The sequence below is a fragment of the Carcharhinus amblyrhynchos genome, chromosome 22, assembly GCF_965287045.1.
Source record: "Carcharhinus amblyrhynchos chromosome 22, sCarAmb.v2.hapA, whole genome shotgun sequence".
In the NCBI taxonomy this organism is placed as follows: Eukaryota; Metazoa; Chordata; class Chondrichthyes; order Carcharhiniformes; family Carcharhinidae; genus Carcharhinus; species Carcharhinus amblyrhynchos.
Window position 1 is genome coordinate 36,739,794 of NC_137345.1, and position 16,491 is coordinate 36,756,284.

Below are 16,491 nucleotides of genomic sequence, written 5' to 3' on the forward strand. Positions count from 1 at the left end.
CGTTTGGATTCTGGAGAGAGAGAGAGCGAGAGAGAGAGGGTTTGGATTCTGGAGAGAGAGAGAGCGAGAGAGAGAGGGTTTGGATTCTGGAGAGAGAGAGAGCGAGAGAGAGAGGGTTTGGATTCTGGAGAGAGAGAGAGCGAGAGAGAGAGGGTTTGGATTCTGGAGAGAGAGAGAGCGAGAGAGAGAGGGTTTGGATTCTGGGGAGAGAGAGAGCGAGAGAGAGAGGGTTTGGATTCTGGAGAGAGAGAGAGCGAGAGAGAGAGGGTTTGGATTCTGGAGAGAGAGAGGGTTTGGATTCTGGAGAGAGAGAGAGGGGGTTTGGATTCTGGAGAGAGAGAGAGAGAGAGAGAGGGTTTGGATTCTGGAGAGAGAGAGAGCGAGAGAGAGAGGGGGTTTGGATTCTGGAGAGAGAAAGGTTTGGATTCCAGATCTTGGGGCTGTGGAAATGGTCCCTAATGATGGAATGGTTAGTGTTGGGCATGCATAGCACCTAGCTTGACTAGTGCTAAGAAGACCCCTCCCTTTACTTGCCCGCAATCCCAGCCATTCCACACATTGCTCTCGAGATGATGATGGCGGGGCAGAGACCATTGCAAACCTTTCTCTGGAATGCATTTTGCAAAGGAACTGTGGAATGTGACGCAGTGGTTTGTGTTGAGATTCACCCTGAGCTGCTCTGTAACATGGGGCTTTGTGCTCTGTGGGCTGTTTGCAGGAATTCACACCAAGATAAACACTCAAGCTTGTGGTAGCCACCATGGACGCCCATTGGAGAATGGTTAATGTCTAAGGTTATAGTGCACTGAGGGCTAGTATCTGGGTAAGACCACCTCCCACCCCCACCCCGCCCCCACCTCTCTGGGCTGTATGTCTGATATGAATGTACATTCTAAATTGCAAGAGGCAACATTGTATTGAGGGAACTCAAAGAGGAACATGCAGAATAGAGGAAAGGGTGAACTCTATTGCACTTCCTGTAATATTCCATTTAATATTAATTAAACCATTATCGGAATCTGACCTCGGTGTCAAACATGAGACTGAAGCTGAAAAGTGTTTGATGCAGTCGCAGACAATTATCAGGGAGACGAGGGAGGTGATGTCCAGTGAATGGAGTTCAGAGCTCGGACTGGAGAGAATTACTGGCTGGAATTTTACCGCCTCACCTGTCCAGGGTGGGCAAGGCTTGCAGAACAGCATTCTCCGCTCGCCACGGGCAGGATCGTACAAGGCTCAGGTGGGTGAGGTGGTAAAATTCTGGCAAATAACTTCAGTCTTTCCAATGCTCAATTAGAGAGGGAATCTCTGCTTGTCCAGCTCTGGGTTTCGGACAGTCCAATACTGTGATTGGATGTTGAAAGCCAACATGTAGATGAGGAATAGACAGGAATAGGGTTAGGTCCTGTGAAATTCCAGAGTATTGGTTCAGGGCGGAAAAGAAGATTGTGTAGATAATGGAATGGAAGGAGGTGAGTGTAGTCCCATTAAATGGGCAATAGAAAAGGATATTGCAGTCAAATGTAGGGAGTGCTTGAGAGAGTATTACTCTGTAATATTTCCCAAGCTCTATCCTCCCCACCTGGAATCTCCTGTGTCTCAAGCACAAAGTGTTCTGTTCCCTGTCAGTCGCTTGGCTTCTTGAATGAACACCAAATTCACTGTCGTAGAGTGCAGGAGAGATAAGGAAACAACAGCATTGCAGTTAACTCAATCATACAAGAAAGAATAGGTGGAAGCATCTTACTGGAAAAAGAAGCAGATCAGGCTGGAATCTTCAGGAACGGTGTGGTAGATGCTGCTTGAAAACTGCCAAGGAGTAGGTTTCAAAGAGCTAACACAATGATGTGTGGGATGTTGCTGTGGCCTCATTGTGATTCACTTCACACATGGGCAGCATTGTGAGGTCAGCAGCTGGCACGGATGCCCTGCAATGTTTTCTGGGAGTTGTGCCTGTCAGCTGACCTCGGCAGCAGGAGGAGAGCACGTGTAGAAGGCTCTGCCCTCTCGAGCTCACAAAGGGATCAGGCCCTCGCCGTGTCCCCCAGCTCCCTGTACCTGCCATCCTCCTGCATCGCAGTGACTACCCTCACATACCATCATCCCTCCCCCAACAATAACATCACTCTCTGGATTCTTTCAGATGGTTTAAAAGGTTGATCCATTTATATTTTTTAGCACTTTCCAAAGTGCCAGAGTAAGGGAACTCTTAACATTGTCTACGTACAGAGAACAGCTCCGGAGGCATTTAGGTTAGGGATAGATATTTGTCGGGAATACTTGCAGTGTTCTAAACCAAATCTGTAACATAGAGACTGAGAAACTGGGTAAATACTAAAAAATGTGGCCCTGCCCAAATGGGCAGGGTTGTAGGACAGGATGATATTAGAAGCAGTTCCCCTTTAACTTCAGCCCATTGTCAAGGAGCAGAATAAATGGAGCTCCAAGGAAGTCCTTGTGGGAGCCTGAGGGGGCAGAAGATGGTAACCCCAGGACTGGCCCACTTTCTCTCATATTAGAATCTTCCAGAAGGCAGCTGGAGCAGCAGGTTATATTATTTACATGTTGTTTAAGATACAGGGAAAACTAATTCAGCCAGTGTCACGGTGCCTGTTATCAGGAATAATCACACCTGTATGGGAACCAGAAACAGCATAGCTTACTGGTCAGGGAAGAAGCAGGTAGCTCTTACCTCTGACCTCGGACAAAGCCCTTCCTCCCCTAAGGCAGCAGCTTAAACCGGGAGCCAGTGGGATATCCTGGTTACAGCAGCAGTGACACCACAAGCTGGAGGACAGCCAATCACCCACCTCAAACCAGGGGCTTAAAATCGTCTGGTCCTCCATTTTTAATTTCTATTCTCAGATCCTCTTTTGGGTTGCATGCTCTAACAGGGCATTGGAAACCATGGACACCCAATGAGTTGCTCCATGATTACACTTGGCCAAGTACTGGTATTACTGACCAGGAAACTCTGCTACTCTTCCTGCCTTCCACTGAGTGCATTGGAAGCATTTACAGGCCACCCATCTACCTCTTTGGCCACATTATGAACATATCTCCTGTGACCATCAAGTCCTGAAGTGGACTTAGAATAGAATCCCCTACAGTACAGGAAGGAGGCCAACTGGCCCATCAAGCTTGTGCCGACTCTCTGACAGACCCAAGCCCTATCCCTGCAATCCCATGTATTTAACCTGAAAACCCACCTAACCTACACCTTGAGACACTAAGGGTCAATTTAGCATGGCCAATGCACCTAACCCACACATCTTTGGACTGTGGGAAGAAACCGGAGCACCTGGAGGAAACCCATGAAGATACGGGGAGAATGTGCAAATTCCAACAGACAGTGAACCAAGCCAGGAATCGAACCTGAGTCACTGGCGATGTGAGTGCTAGCCACTGTGTCATGGTACTGTTCTGAGCGAGGTGTAGACCTTCCACAAATACTCAGCTTTCAAAATAACTGATAATTAATAAATTAATTAAAGATAAAGGTAAGCAAACTTTTTAAAGTCCACATTTTTAGAAGGATATGGATTATTCTCACTCTAGGGAAATTTAACATTCAGTAAATATAAAATGAGTGGCCTGGGCTGAGTGTAGGTATTTGGCGATAACTCTGAAGTTAGTGCCAACGAGGTGTAACCTTGTCAAAAGTTTTGATAAGTGCCTTGAAATATTTTACTTTGTTAAATGTGCTATATGAATGTAAGTTGTTGTGCTTGAGGCTAATGGTGTAAGTGTACATGTTCTTCTCAATTCAATGGATTTCCCATGTGCTGTAATCTGGGATTGGGGGAAATGGCAACCCTCCTGGAGAAGTCTGGAATCACTGACTGCACCTTTCACGGGTGGAATTCTCCCAAGAAAGTTCCAAGGGCAAAATTTTACTGGCACGTCCACCCGAGGTTGGTACGATCCTGTCCGAGGCCAATGGAGAACACCATTCCCCGAGCCTCACCCGCCCCCGGAATTGGAGCAGGCGTATTGTGAATCACTCTGTTTTTCTCAGTGGGAATTCACACTAGAATCGCCCACACTTTGTGCACTAAAGAGGCCACCAGTGCGAATGTCATTAAAGTTCAGGGGCAGGGCCTATTCCCGCTCTGGAGGCTGAAACCAGCCGTCCTCTGTGCACGCGCAGTGGCCCCAAACTGTCAACTTCCTATTTGTGGTCATCTCGATTGCTGGCCAGTCCAGGACCCCTGCAGTGCTGCCCACCCCCAAACCTTCCCATGGCCCGATTACGGCTCCCTCCCTGCCCCCCCCCCCCGACCATTCCTGGGCCAGCCTTGACCCCACCCCCCCTAATGGTCCGATAGTGGCACTCCCTGACCATCCCTGGGCCACCCTCAACCCCCCAATTGGCCCAATCACCGCCCCCTCCGACCATCCCCAGGCCAGGCTCGATCTCCCCCTCCCATGGCCCGATCACCGGCACCCCCCCCCCCACCACCACCCCGACCATTCCTGGGCCAACCTTGACCCCCTCCCTCCAATTGGCCCAATAACTCCCCCCCCGACCTTTCCCGGGGCCAGCCCTGGACCCCCCCTCCTCCATGGCCCTATCGTGGCCCCTCCCCAACCATTCTGGGCCAGCACCGACCTCCCCCCCACCCCCCGCCCCCCCCCCCACACACAGCCCAACCAAGGGCTGCCTCACACCCCGACCATTCCCAGCCCAGCCTCAACCATCCCTCACGGCCTGATTATAGCCCCCCCAACCATTCCCGGGCCAGCCTCGGCACCCCCTGTCCTGGACAGCCCTGAACTCCAGCATCCACCCCCCCCCCCAGCAGTGACAATTGCCCCCACCCTTCCCAGCAGATCCCACCCCACCCCCCTCCATCTCCAGCACCCGCAAAACAGATTCAAAGTAAAGATGTAAAGTACTTTCCTGGTATTTCCGCTGGCATGCCCGGATGCAAGGTTCTCCCACCACACTGAGCTAGCAAATTACCATAGCAGGGTGGCAGAATCACCCCCCCTATGTTTCAGCATGACCCTGCACATGGGCAGCCTCCCGGCAGCGCTGCCAACTTCAGCGATGGCCCGATTGCGCCCCCCACCCCCCCCCCAAAATCATTCCTGAGATTGCTGACAATTTTACCAATGTGACTACAGCAAAGTATAAACTATTGGCACCGGGGTAACCACCCCTTGTTGTGATGCTAACCATGCCGAGATGTGGTGACATCGGCTAATGCTTTCATTGAGGGGCTGGAGATGTTGGTTTGGACAATGATTTTGTACCCTTTGTGACACACACGCGTAGATATTGGAGATCGACACTTAGAATGCAAAATATAAGTCGCAAGAAAGCAGCTTAAGTATAATTTTATCCATCTTGCCCCTGAACCCATACCTCCCTTGGATGCCATTTGGCCTATGTACTTTCCAAGTTTAATTTTAGGGAGTAGTTTCAATCCTGGTTCTGTGTTCTAGATGTACAAACTCCAAACAGAGCAATAAACGTTGGCACAGTGACTCAATTCTATCTCATCTCCTGCAATTTCCCGATTTCATCTGAATAATTTGATGGATTCAGTTTCCAGCAGGCAGGCAGATCAGATTCCGAGACACTCCTGGATATCCATTACTAATCTGGATATAGCCCTGGAATCTCCTATTTCTGGGAGGGCCTGACACATCAAGGATCCCCTACCAATACCCTCCTGGCGTCCCCTTCTTCCTCAAGGTCCCTTCCCCAAAGCTCTGGGACAATAACATTGGAAGAAGACAGGCCAGTGTGTAAGGGTGATGGTGAGCCAGAATGTGGACAGACACCTTTAACCTGATCCATTCCAAATTCCAATTACTGAGCGCTCTCTCCTTTACTATTAGAAAGTAAAACACATTGAAAACACGGCCCTTTGCATTTCCTTTTTATTTTCCAATCTCATTTTTCTTTGTATGTGGGAGAGCCATGAAAGCATTGGTTTATTGACCCCCTCCTCACGTTCAAGGCCAGCAAGCCTTCTTCAGAGGATAATTCTTGAAGCAAACTTGTCGCTTGGTGCCATAGATCCAGAAGCGGCCGCTCAGTTCCTCCCAGGTGAAGAGGACCTTGTTGACGGGGAGAGCCTTGAGGGTGTGCTTCTGTTGGATGATCCGCGAATCGGGCCAGGCAAAGTGGGACTCCTCCACCAGGTGCTGAGATGCCAGGTTGACCTCTTCTTCACTACAGGTACTGATGGGCATGAGTAAGTCAGCGGTATGATCATGTACGATCAGCCCTTGGGCCTTGGGCACTGCCGAGACAGGGAAGTCCTGGTCAGCGATCAGCTTGTGACTGTTGTGGGTCAGGAATTCCACCTTCAGGTTGGTGAAGTACCAGACCTTACCTTTGCCGTGGCACCGGATACACGGAATGTGGCCAATGGCTGCACATTTCTCACAGTCGGCTGTGTTGTTGCCTGTGCATTCTGGGCACAGGTTCACCCTCCCACCTCTCTGAGGGGAAGAAACCTTCCGGTTGACAATTTCACCCAAACCCCAGCACCTTGCACAAAGGATGAGACCACGTCCGTAGCAGCTGATACACATCCCATTCTTGTCACTGTTGGGCATGCGAAAATACTTGGTTTCATCTTGAAAGTACTTGCCAGGTAAACACTGCACGTCCCAGGCTTTCAGCTTCCTGTTGGGTGGGAGCACAGCGCCAGTAACTGGGTTTGCCTGGTAGGAGAACTTCAAAGCCCTTTGCTCAATGAAGGTGTCCAGAACATAGTAAAATATTATTGATGGTACGATTTCTGTAATCTCCATCTTTCGAACCAAATCATTTTTATAGTTTAGCTTTCGTCTGACCCAGGCCGCCAAGGTTTTCCTCACCTCCTCCTCTGTCAGGATGTCTGGAGTTATAGTCTGCACAGGGTTCTGTAACTCGTAGTCATCAGGCTTCTTAACCGCTCTTGGTGCAGGAATATAGGTCCAATCATGAGGGTCTGCACACAGCAAATCATTGGACCCCTTCTGGAGATGGGAGTCCTCTGACCACCTGAATATCCTTTAGAAGAAAGTAGATTGCATTACACTGAGTCTACACAGCACAGAAACAAGCCAGTTAGCCTGACAACTCATTGCTAACATCCCTAATCTCCACAAGACATATCCCACTCCTTTTCATCACACCCTATCAGCATTTTCCTTCCACCTCCCTCGTAAGTTTAGTTAACTTCCCATTCAATGCCTCAATGCTAATTTGTCTCCTTGTGATACGTTCTTACCACATTTTCCCCAGTCATCAAGCACGTGCGAACATCTTGGAATGTTCTCTGGCATATCTTGGCCTGAAAAGAACTCAGAGCATCTCAGTATTGAGAGAGAAGATTGTGGGCCCCAGGTTGTGCAGGCTCAGCAGATTATGATGTCACACAGTTCTTCATCTACGACACACAAGGTGACATTATGTTGGCACTGTGATGATGCCCTCCACTCTGTTACTCTACATGTTAGCTTGCATCGGCAGCACATGTACTAAAATTGGAACGATGCAGAGAAGATTAGCCAGTAGCTGCCATTCCATATACCCAATCTGCCCGGCGATGGGTACCAGAGTCTGCCATCACGGCCTTCTCTCTCCTTGGACTCAGCAAGTCCATGAGTCAAGAGGCCATTGGGGACAAAGAGTGGGTGAGGCAGTCACAGCCATTCCCAGGAAGCCAGACATTCAATGAAATATTACAATGAACAATCACTGGCAGAATTCCAAATGGGAAATGGAGATGTCAGGGGTAAGTTTTTCACTCAGAGGGTGGTGAGTGAGTGGAATCGGCTGCCATCGGTGGTGGTAGAGGCGAACTCGCTGGGGTCTTTCAAAGGACTTCTGGATGAGTACATGGGATTTAATAGGATTGAGAGTTATAGATAGTTCTACGGCCTGGTAGGTATGGATATGATCGGCGCAACTTGTGGGCTGAAGGGTCTGTTTGTGCTGTAGTGTTCTATGTTCTAAATCCTGATGGTAAACACAGCAGGGCTGAAGATTAGGATCTAAACACACCAGACCTCATGGTCAGCAAGGGGTTGGGAGCGGGTGGGAAAGAAAAGTGAGGTGGGAGGGGTGAGAGGTTAATATACCTCACTGAAGATTATGGGAATATATGCACCAGTTCTGATCATTTGGTGGCAAATACACCAGTCCTGGGGATCTGTGGATAATCCAAGTCATTTGTCACCCTTGACCTCCCTGACCTCTGCCCCGGCAAAATTTTTCCCAACATTAACGCCCGGGGCTTTTCTCCCCCAACAATCTTTCTATCCCATGATTAGTCCCAGTATCTTCTCCCCATTGCCTCTCTCCACACAACCTATAACCTCTCTCCCCACTACCTCTCCTCTACGTGACCTCTCTTTCCTGATGTTTTGGTACTAAATACTATATCCCTCATGGATTAGGGATAATTACACCACCCTTTATAGTTTGAGGGTAAATGATGATTTTGGGGTAAATACACCATCTCTGATAGTTTGGGATAAATATATGGGAATATAACAAATTGACGGAATGAGTTCACTGGCCCCTTGAGGCCTCTGCTCCAAGAAATAGCAAAGGATGGGTGTCACTGATGGGATCCACTTATAGACCCCTTAACGGTAGCCTGTTTCCCGTGCTGTGTTGTTCTTTGTTCTTTGTTCAATGGAAGAAGCCAGAGAGTGGTAGTGGAGGATTGCTCCTCTGAGTGGAGGCCTGTGACCAGTGGTGTGCCACAGGGATCAGTGCTGGGTCCATTGTTGTTTGTCATCTATATCAATGATCTGGATGATAACGTGGTAAATTGGATCAGCAAATTTGTTTACGATACAAAGATCGGAGGTATAGTGGACCGTGAGGAAGGTTTTCAAAGCTTGCAGAGAGATTTGGACTAGCTAGAAAAATGGGCTAAAAAATGGCAGATGGAGTTTAATGCAGATAAGTGTGAGGTATTGCACTTTGGAAAGACAAACCAAGGTAGAACATGCAAGGTAATTGTAGGTCACTGAAGAGTGCAGTAGAACAGAGGGACCTGGGAATACAGATACATAATTCCCTAAAAGCGGCATCACAAGTAGATAGGGTCGTGAAGAGTGCTTTTAGTACATTGGCCTTTATAAATCCAAGTATTGAGTATAAGAGTGGGAATGTTATGGTGAGGTTCTATAAGACATTGGTGAGGCCGAATTTAGAGTATTGTGTGCAGTTATTGTGTGCAGTTTTGGTCACCTAATTAGAGGCAGGATATTAATAAGGTTGAAAGAGTGCAGAGAAGGTTTACAAGGATGTTGCCGGGACTTGAGAAACTGAGTTACGGAGAGAGATTGAATAGGTTAGGACTTTATTCCCTGAAGCATAGAAGAATGAGGGGAGATTTGATAGAGGTGTATAAAATTATGATGAGTATAGATAGAGTGAATGCAAGCAGGCTTTTTCAGCTGAGGCTAGGGGAGAAAAAACTAGAGGACATGGGTTAAGGGTGAAGGGGGAAAAGTTTAAAGGGAATATTAAGGGAGAATTTCTTCACACAGAGAGTAGTGGGAGTGTGGAATGAGCTGCCAGACAAAGTGGTAAATGCGAGCTCACTTTTAACATTTAAGAAAAACTTGAACAGGTACATGGATGAGAGGGGTGCAGAGGGATATGGTCCAGGTGCAGGTCAGTGGGACTGGGCAGAAAAATGGTTCAGCACAGCCAAGAAGGGACAAAAGGCCTGTTTCTGTGCTGTAATGTTCTATGGTTCTAATTTGCTGTCTTTACTTAGGGAGGGATTAGAAGTTGTTCAGAGTAGATTCACTCAGTTGATTCCTAGATTGAAGGGGGTGTCTTATGAGGAAAGGTTGTACAGAATAAGTAGTATCTAGGCATTTTAGAAAATCATAATGCTATGATGCAGAGTCAACATAGAGTTCTTTGAGAAATTGACCCAACAATATTCTCCCCTGAATCTGGTTACAATAGGGGTACCATTCGCATACACATGGGACAAGGTAGGGGTAGGAAGATGCTTTGTTGGGATGGCGACGCAAGCTCGTTGGGCCGAAGGGCCTGTTTCCCCGTGCTGGGTTGTTCTTTGTTCTTTGTATATAACAGCCAGGTAAGTAAAGGGGACACAATAGTGTGTTTGGATTTCCAAAAAGCCTATACTCATTTATTTCCCCTATGGGAGAATCTAGAATTAGGGGGAATAGCTTAAAAAATAAGGGGCCTTTTATTTAAGGCAGAGATGAGGACTAATTTCTTCACCCAGGTGATTCTTAGTCATTGGAATTCCAGAGAGCAGGGAGACTAGTCATTGAATATATTCTTGGCTGAGTTGGAGAAATTTTGGATCAATAAGTAAGTCAAGGGGAATGGGATCTGGCAGGAAAATGGAATTAAGGTTAAATCAGATCAAACGGGGTCTTACTGCTGAGCGAAGAAGGCCCCAGGATTGAGTTATCTATTCCTGGTCCTATTTCTTATGATCATATTATCTTGCGAACCTATTCAGCAAGATTGTGGCTGAATTTTACCCGAGCTACACCTTAGCACAATAATGCCATATTCCTAAGTACCCAAAATTTTCTTGGGTTTTATATATTTCAATAGGTTCGCCTCTCATTCTTCTAAACTCTTCCTTGAATATTCTCAACAACTGAGCATCCATAGTTCTCTGGGGTAGAGAATTCCAATAATTGACAATTCTTTGCATCATTAAAGAAAGGATGTAACAGCACTGATATCTCCTCTCACCAACCTTCTGTAAACAGGTAACTATTTGATGTGTTCCCTTTTTATAAGCAGTGGCATATTTCCAAACTCCACAATTTCAGTGTGATCCAATCTTCTATTAATAACCTCACAGACATAAGATGAACTCAATGGGATTAATTCACTTGTACTCACTGAAGCATAGAAAGAATGTAGTGATGTTGCCTCCTTTTCACTTGTACAATAGAAGAGGGAGGGATAGAGAAAGAAGGATTTCCAGGCAAAGATCACGGAATAAAGAATTATTGTTTCATGTAACTCCAGAGACCAGAATCAAAGCCGGCTGGTGTATTCTTTCTCAGAGATTGGCAGGATGAAGACTGATGCTGGATAATTCATATTTCCATGATGAGATAGACATACAAAGGTGAATCAATGTTGCAGGCAATGGTATGGATGTTCTATTAGAATTAGTCTTCATACGTGGACACAGCCCCTCTATCTATCTTGCTGCTTCGTAGATGGATGATAGCAGCCTGATTTACAGTACGATAAGACAGTATAGCAAGTTCTCTGCAGAACTCTTGGTCCAAGCAGACTTGTCGACTCCAGTAGCCTGATCTGGCTTATAAAATGAAGATGGTCTTTGTATAGTTCCCATTGAACTTGATCTCTGCAGGACACAAGCTTCATTATGGTTTATAAAGAGATAACTAGGTGCACATTTCTTTGATACCGCCAGATTTGCTCCTATCGTTCAAAAGTCATAGCCAGGCATGGCTTCAGTCATGTTATATATGCATAATTTATAAAAATTTACTCTGAGGTCTTAGATTCTTAGAGAGAAGACATTTTCCCTCATTACTGTCCTGTTAACTGACCCCTTACCCTGAGACTGTGACCCCCCATGATTCTGATACATTACATCCTTTTTTTTGAACTCTTGAGAATTTAGACCTAGTCTATTCACTGGTGGGAATTTTGTGTGATGTGCCTGCGTGGTGGACAGAGTGGAAACGGGGCACATTTCCTAATTCTGCTGTAGATCCATGAAATAATGTGATAATACCCTCACTTAGGTACTGACCAGTGTGAAACACCTTCGGATAGGGACAACCAGGCCAGCGGGGGACAGCAGTGTGCAGGCCAGCAGGGCGGGGGGGGGTTAGTTTGGGGGGGCAGTATGCTGGGCACCAGGCCGGCGGGGGCAGCAATGTACTGGGCACCAGGCCAGCGGGTGCAGGGGGGGGCAGCAGTGTGCTGGGCACCAGGCTGGTGGGGGCCAGCAGTGTGCTGGGCATGGGGCCAGTGGGGGGTAGCAGCGCGTTAGGTGCAAGGCTGGTGGGGGGGGCAAGCAGTGTGCTGGGCACTGGGCCAGTGGGGGCAGCAGTGTGCTGGGCACTGGGCCAGTGGGGGCAGCAGTGTGCTGGGCACTGGGCCAGTGGGGGCAGCACTGTGCTGGGCACTGGGCCAGTGGGGGCAGCACTGTGCTGGGCACTGGGCAGTGGGGACAGCAGTGTGCTGGGCACTGGGCAGTGGGGACAGCAGTGTGCTGGGCACTGGGCCAGTGGGGGCAGCAGTGTGCTGGGCACTGGGCCAGTGGGGGCAGCACTGTGCTGGGCACTGGGCCAGTGGGGACAGCAGTGTGCTGGGCACTGGGCAGTGGGGACAGCAGTGTGCTGGGCACTGGGCAGTGGGGGCAGCAGTGTGCTGGGCACTGGGCAGTGGGGACAGCAGTGTGCTGGGCACTGGGCCAGTGGGGGCAGCAGTGTGCTGGGCACTGGGCCAGCAGGGGCAGCAGTGTGCTGGGCACTGGACCAGCAGGGGGACAGAGGGTAGTGGGCGGTGTGTCCGATGGTAACCTGATGAAATGAGGTGACAGACATCAAGGTAGGCAGTGAGAGGTGTGCCTCATGGCTGCAGCACCCACCAGACAGTACAGGCAGAAGAGTATTTCAGGTGGGTAACAAGCCCTCGGCTTGGCGGATGACTGGCTACGGGCTCTTGCGGAGGCGGTAACTGCTAAGAGGGACATCCTGATGCCACGGGATGGAGGAAGGAGGCCACTCTGTGCCTTTGGGCAGCCTTGTGGTTGATCTGTTTTATTAAAAATAATAGAACTCAATTGCTGACAGTTGTTGTGAGCAGGAATGTTATTTGGTTGTATCTTACATGCATCAATTCTTTAGCAGGTTCCTAGAATGTTCACTCTCGATTCTTATCAATGTGTCACAATTCTGGTAAAAGCAGCGCATTCACTGCCGCTTGGTTATCCCTGCAGAAAAGTCTTTATTGAAATTGTGCAGGGTTTCGGGGGCCACTTAGCAATAACTTCAATTCCACGACCTATCTGTCCAATAGAATCCACCAGGGAGTTACAGGTGGGGTTGGGTTTACAACAGGATTCACATTATCTACTTTTACAGTAAACAGAGCCGATTTCCTCAGCATTGTTTAAAGTGCGTACCACAGCAAACAGACTACAGAGTTTAATTGGGAAAAGACTTTAATAAAATACAAATCAACTTGATACTGAAAATGCAGCAAATTCTCTTGATCAAAGCAGAACGATATCTCAACAAATTGCAGTGATGTTAATTATAGAAAGGTAACTGTGCAAAAAATAATCAAGGTCATTTTCAGCAGTATCTGTATGACTGAATAGTAAATTATCCAGTCATTTCCATTCCAGTTGGGAATTGCATTGTGCCTAAAGGTCTTTTCCTGAAGGGGGAACCATTGAATGGGAACAAAGAAACTACAAACTGACATTTCAAGTTGTGATTGCCTTTCTTAAGGCTTGGATAATATCTTTTGCACTTGTATCCTGTAACTATGGCTGGAATTCTCCTGCCATTCCACTGCCGGTGCGAGTGAGGATGGAGAAATTCGGCACTCAGCCAAATCTCTGTTCACTGCAGCAGGACCAGGGAATTCCGCTGCTGTGAAAGACTGGAATTCTCTGGCCAATGTGTCACTAATTGGATCTGGATCATTAAACTGAATGGCAATTAAACTGACTCTATTCACAAACTGATCTACACTCGAGAATGAAGTGGTTCCAACACGTTATTCTGAAACCGTATTTAAATCTTAAATGGCCATTGGGTCAATTGAAGGTGTACAATGAAGCAACATGTGTTAAGGCTGATTGTAACGGGATTATGTAACTGGTTCCAGTGTGTGTGCACTAGATTAACAGTCATTGAACTCAGGATAATTTGGAAAACGCACAACTCAATTCTTCCCTACAACTCATTCTATTGTGATGTTTAAATTCTTAAACTTAAGCATCCTGATAATAGTAGCAAATTAATACAGTTGCTTAGTAGGAATAGTCCAAGTTGTGTATAGGCCACCCAGTTCATTAAAACTAATCTTCAATCATACAATTCCCACAGTGTTGGCCCATCGAGCCTGCGCCAACAACAATTCCACCCAGACCTGATCCCCATAACTCCACATATTTATCCTGCTGGTCTCCCTGACACTAAGGGGCAATTTAACATGGCCAATCCACTAACCTGCACACCTTGGGACTGTGGGAGGAAACCGGAGCACCCGGATGGAACCCATGCAGACATGGGGAGAACGTGCAAGTTCCACACAGTCACCCAACCTGGGGATCGAACCTGGGTCCCTGGCGCTGTGAGGCAGCAGTGCTAACCACTGTGCCACCATCCTGCCCCATTTCTGTCACTATCAGAGTCTGGATGGTTGGGGAAATCCCCTTTGATGCTGCTTTGTGGGCCTTTCCACGGGGATTTTCCAGCCCTGGGAAAACTCGGTGGCCCAGTTAAACACACATTGGCTTCCATTGGGATCAGGTGATCCCAGCAGTGGGCAGGGCTGGGCTGCATTGTCCTTTGACTCTCAGTTATTTATCGTGCATGCAATGGGAGAAATCATGATGTGGAGATGCCGGCGTTGGACTGGGGTAAACACAGTAAAAAGTCTGACAACACCAGGTTTAAGTCCAACCGATTTATTTGATAGTAAACTCATTAGCTTTCGAGGTTTCCCTCTTCTTCAGGTGAATGCCATTTAAACCTGGTGTTGTCAGACTTTTTAATGGGAGAAACCAGCATTGCAGGTGCATGCTGTGGATAGTATGTGGCTGGTGTTCCTTCACCCCTCACTATGTTATTGGGAGAGCACCCTTCATTTCATCTGAACATACAATGCTTAGCCAATGAGAGCTTTTTATCAAGATGTTGAGGTGAGTCTGAAGGATTGGTAAACATGCCAATGATCTCCTTCACACACTGTTGGAATTGTTGGCAAATGGGGCAGCCAGTAAACGATACCGGTACAGTGTCTCTGAGCTGTATCTGTCCTGCCTGAAAAGATCATCTCCATTTTGGAGCTGGCCACGTGGAGAATTTGTGTGGAAACTTCCAGCAGATATAACTTTCCTCACTGACTGTGCCTGGCTGTGCTGTCAGCTAAACCCAAACGGCAGTGAGGAGTCCCTTCCAGTCTCTGGGAGTTACAACTCCAATTATAATTCATTAGCATAATCTGGCCCATTCTGATAAGAAGAATAAACTTACTCGCTAAGGAAAATGGAAGTCTAAGTGGTTCAGAGAAGCAAAGTAATGGCTACAAAAATCATTACAACTCACAATGTTAAAAAAGCCAAAAATATGCAACCCAAATACTGAAGTCAATTTCTACTGAGGTAGAATTGGAAAGCAGAGAAACAATGTTGACCTCATATAAAAGTGTGATTAGATCACATTGAAATACTATGTACACTTCTGGTCTCCGTATGATCAAGTGGATATGGTGACGCTGGAGAAGGTAGAAAAAAGATTTACAAGGGTGACGTCAGAGCTGAGCGATTGTAAACCCCAGGGAGGATTGAATGGGCTGTGATTTCTCTCTCTGGGATAGAGAAGGCTGAGGAAAGACTTGGTTGAGATGATGGGGGATTTGGTAACAGGGAAGGTGCATCCTCTTGGGGTGAAGACCAGAACAGGAGACAAAATTCAAAGACATCAATACAACCCAAAGGAAAACTGTTTTTCTAGTGAGAGTAGTTCAAATTTGGAGCTTGCTACTAGAAAAGTGGTTAGCATGGGAGCATTTAAAAGGAATCTGGATTGTGTGTGAGGGAGACGAATAGGGGGAATCTACTATGAGAATGGGATAGAGAGGACTGCGAGGAGGTTCATGTGGAACATAAATATTGGCCTGAATTTAAGCTGAAAGGCCTGATTTTGCACTGTACATCCCGTCTAGTCCATGTACCATTGTTGAACTTCCCGTTGATACTTGCCAAGATAGTGGGCCTGCCCATTATCCTGGCAGACAGTCAAATGCAGAATTATTAAGCTCCGAACTTCCTCAACAAAATAAACAGTAGAAGACTAAGTAGCCAGTTTGATTTTGATTCCTTGCAGAGCTGCTATCAAAGTCCGAAGGGATGATTGAAAGGTGCTGTAGGTGTGCCAGAGATGTGGCACCGACACATTGTCACTAAGGGGGATCCAATTCACACAGCTGAAACTGGTACCATCTGGTTGGTAATGGACAGCAGCAGGAAACAAGCAAAGTCATAGTCTTCAGAAGAGCAGAAATGATGATCGCAGATATATCTATAATCCCCCAGGATGACTTCTGTTCTCTGGGGGGACAGCATCAGCTCAGTTGTCATAGGACTTGTAGTTATTACAGATGTGGCAGTACATGGTCATAGCAAATGACATGCCGAGTACCTGAAGGCAGTAAAAGCTAAATGTTAACATTTTCCATTCTATGGTCACATTATAAATGACCTATCACTCTCTGCTTACTGTTAGCTAACCAATCCA

General features: G+C 47.2%; 2 protein-coding genes across 2 annotated transcripts in view; both read right to left on the reverse strand.

The window, feature by feature from the left end:
* Positions 1-5,967: 5,967 nt before the first annotated feature.
* On the reverse strand, positions 5,968-12,561 carry LOC145356780 (protein SSUH2 homolog). Its single transcript, XM_080209646.1, has 2 exons — positions 11,870-12,561; positions 5,968-7,015 (listed from the first exon to the last, which is right to left on the reverse strand). Exons 1-2 carry the CDS (start codon positions 12,559-12,561, stop codon positions 5,968-5,970), a joined length of 1,740 nt encoding a protein of 579 aa, XP_080065772.1.
* Positions 12,562-13,698: 1,137 nt separating this feature from the next.
* The window catches only part of LOC145357059 (leukocyte surface antigen CD53-like), a 53,698-nt gene continuing 50,905 nt past the window's right edge, over positions 13,699-16,491 (reverse strand). Inside the window, exon 8 of the mRNA XM_080210131.1 lies at positions 13,699-16,395. Within this exon, the coding sequence (XP_080066257.1) occupies positions 16,324-16,395 (72 nt within the window). The 3' untranslated portion in view covers positions 13,699-16,323. The remainder of the gene's footprint in view (positions 16,396-16,491) is intronic.